Raw genomic sequence first — 2,755 nt, 5'->3', positions numbered from 1 at the left:
CTCCCTCTCTGCCTACCTTAGAGAAGTCTAAGCCTCCTCCAAGCTTCTGGTGCCTTCAGTCGGAGGCAGGAGAGGCCCTGTCCTGGGTGCGGTGCCTGGCGACCAGCTGGAATGCACAGGTGCAGAGGGAAGGTGACAGTCACTCCTCCATGCCTACAAGACGGTTGCACATCTGTCCAGCCACAAGTGAGCTGGAGGAGAAGGGGACAGATGGACTCTTCTGCAGCACACGGCACTTCCCACCCAGCTCTGAACCCGGAGGCCTCACTTCCGGAACAGCCAGACAGGGCAGTTTTCCATCTTTTTTTTTATTGAAATATAAAAAGTGCAAACGGTGAAATACAGGATTGGTGCCAAGGACGTCATTAGGTGTGGATGCGAACACTCAATTCACAGTACCACTGCCCCCAGGTACATGCTAGTGGGACAGGGGACAGGAGAAAGTTCCCAAAGCCTCCCCAGGAAGTGAGGCTGTGAGCAACACTCGATATACAAAGGCGGCAGGGAGCCCAGAGTCCTGGCCCAGGCCCAAGACACAGGAAGCCAGGCCACCAGTCAGTCCAGGCTCTAGAGGTGTCCTGCCTGGCCCCTGCGGTGGGCACAGGGTCACTGCAGAACAAGGCTGCAGGGAGATTTTCCCAGGGAGAAAGGGATGTCACCCATCAGGAGCCCAGGCTTTCTGAAGGACAAGGGCAGGCATCAGACTCCCTTGGCACAAAGCTAGGAGGAGCCCCTGCGGGGGTTGGTCTATCGTCAAAATCTCTGCCCCTCTTGTCGGTACTGTGAGCCTCAGCACCAGCCCAGAGTCCCCTTGCTGGAGGAGGAGCCACCACGGACAGATGCAGTATGGCCATTTCCAGTGGGTCCTGCATCCAAGCTGCCAGTCCTGGCAGAAGGGGGCTAGGACCCCCAGGAGCAGGGCCACTTGGGAGAGGTGGACCCAGAAGGCAGAAAGCTCCAGCCTGGCATCCCTCAGCTGCAAGGGACCCAGGGCTAAGCCGAGCACGAGAGGAGAGGCACAGGGGCTACATCTATGCCATGGGGCTTCTAAAGGCAGAGCAGGGCTGGGGATTTAGCTCAGAGGTTCCGGTGCCTGCTTTGCCAGTGCAAGGACCTGAGTTCGATCCCCGGTACCAAAAAAACAAAAAACAACAACAAAATAAAGGCAGAGCAATTGGACCCAGACAGGAGGCACCTGGGCATGGCAAAGCCACGCCTTGGAGTTTGACTGTTCACTCCCCAGTCACCACCAGAAAGGGGGACCATCCCAGTACCAGCCCAGCCCGCAGGGATCTGGCCATCCCACTGCCAAGGAAACGGAGGCAGAGAAAAGCAGAAAAGGGGTTACTGGGGTTCAGTCTTCCAGCTGGACGAGCCAAGCCCCACAGGAGCTGGGCATTCAGAGAGGCAGTGAGAGATGTAAGGCGAAGACAAACGTCTTGGGGACAGGAGGGCTGGGCAGAGCGGGAGAGTGGCAGCCCGGCAGATCCTGACCCCCGGGGAAGGTGCCCCGGCTCCCCTGAGGTGGAAGCCAGGAGGAAGAGTCTGAGGGGATGCCAGAGAGGGGCTGGTGGGCAGGGCTGGGCTCAGAGGGCCCTGGAGTCAGGGCTGGGGAAGAGCTCCCCTTGATGGTCCAGGAGGAACTTGGTGAAGGTGTTGATGGGGTTAATGGCCTTGAGGGTGATGGCGGCGTCCTTGGCCCACAGCAGGTTGGGGCCGAAGACCACGGCCAGGTTCGTGTTGGTCATCTTGTTCTGCTCACAGTGGGCAGAAACCTGGGGACGAGGCCGGGAGGCTGCAGCAGCTGGCCCTGGCCCACCCCACCCCGGCCCCCAGGTGAGCCTGGGGCTGAGGCCTCACCTGCACCAGGAAGGTGGTCAGGAAGCAAAGCACCTGGTAGTTCTCCTCGGGCAGCACCTGGAGCGCTTGCCTCGTCGCTTCCACCCTCTGGCTCTCATCGATGTCTGCAAGGAGCCGGGCCAGGTCACAGGGGCAGCGAGGAGAAGCCAGGACCCAGCCCAGAGCCCAGCAGGCTGGCAGAGCCCGGAGGAGAGGGGCACTCACCGAGGAAGCCCACCACGTGGGGGTACAGCTCAAAGGTGAGCAGGGGCTCGGGCAGCTCCCGCAGGAAGGTCTTCAGGATGACGGCCGGCAGGTGCAGCTCGTTGTACTGGTCGAAGTCCACAGCCAGGCCTGGGTGGCGGCAAGCAGTCAGGGTGGCCCGGCCACGGCTGTGGCCTCTGTGCCGCCCGCTCCGCTCCGCTCCTCCCCTGGGACTGAGGTTGTCCACGGGCTCCGCCAGGAGCAGAACAGAGCAGAGCAGAGCCTCAGGCTCCCGCTGGCTGCGTCTGGCCTCGGGATGAGCGCAGCGGTGGGAACCATGTCATCACGACACATGGCACCAAAACCCGGACAGAGGGGGTCTGGGTGGCAGAAGGCAGAGAAGCCCCAGGGCCGCAGGCCGCCGCTCACCCATGTTGTACTTGTGCTGTACCTCGCGGACCAGCTGGGTGTTGGCCGACCTCCGGAAGATGCCCTCAGTGGTGAGAGCTGCAGACAGGGGACCAGTGAGTTTCGGGCCCGGGCCCCGAAGTGCCCCCAGGGCAGCTGGGTGACCGCAGGGCGGCCCGGGGAGCCAGGCTCTGCACTCACCATGGGCCTGCAGGTAGGAGACGGTGTCCTTGAGCACCACGGGAATGGGCTCCTGCCCCGGGGGGCTCTTCTCCTGCAGGCTGGGACCAGGGTGTGAACAGGC

At 62.2% G+C, this 2,755-nt stretch overlaps 1 protein-coding gene across 1 annotated transcript in view; it reads right to left on the bottom strand.

Annotated features, from left to right (window-relative positions):
* Positions 1 to 307: 307 nt before the first annotated feature.
* Positions 308 to 2,755, bottom strand: part of Arhgap1 (Rho GTPase activating protein 1) — a 16,025-nt gene continuing 13,577 nt past the window's right edge. The window contains exons 9-13 of the mRNA XM_010612452.3: positions 2,653 to 2,732; positions 2,473 to 2,550; positions 2,065 to 2,193; positions 1,861 to 1,964; positions 308 to 1,775 (exon numbers count right to left, since the gene is read on the bottom strand). Of these exons, the coding sequence (XP_010610754.1) occupies positions 1,587 to 1,775; positions 1,861 to 1,964; positions 2,065 to 2,193; positions 2,473 to 2,550; positions 2,653 to 2,732 (580 nt within the window). The 3' untranslated portion in view covers positions 308 to 1,586. The remainder of the gene's footprint in view (positions 1,776 to 1,860; positions 1,965 to 2,064; positions 2,194 to 2,472; positions 2,551 to 2,652; positions 2,733 to 2,755) is intronic.

This window comes from Fukomys damarensis, unplaced genomic scaffold (assembly GCF_012274545.1).
Source record: "Fukomys damarensis isolate Sample0158 unplaced genomic scaffold, DMR_v1.0_HiC HiC_scaffold_27, whole genome shotgun sequence".
Classification (NCBI taxonomy): domain Eukaryota; kingdom Metazoa; phylum Chordata; class Mammalia; order Rodentia; family Bathyergidae; genus Fukomys; species Fukomys damarensis.
Note: the sequence above shows the minus strand (reverse complement) of the source record. Positions and strands in the feature narration are given on the sequence as shown.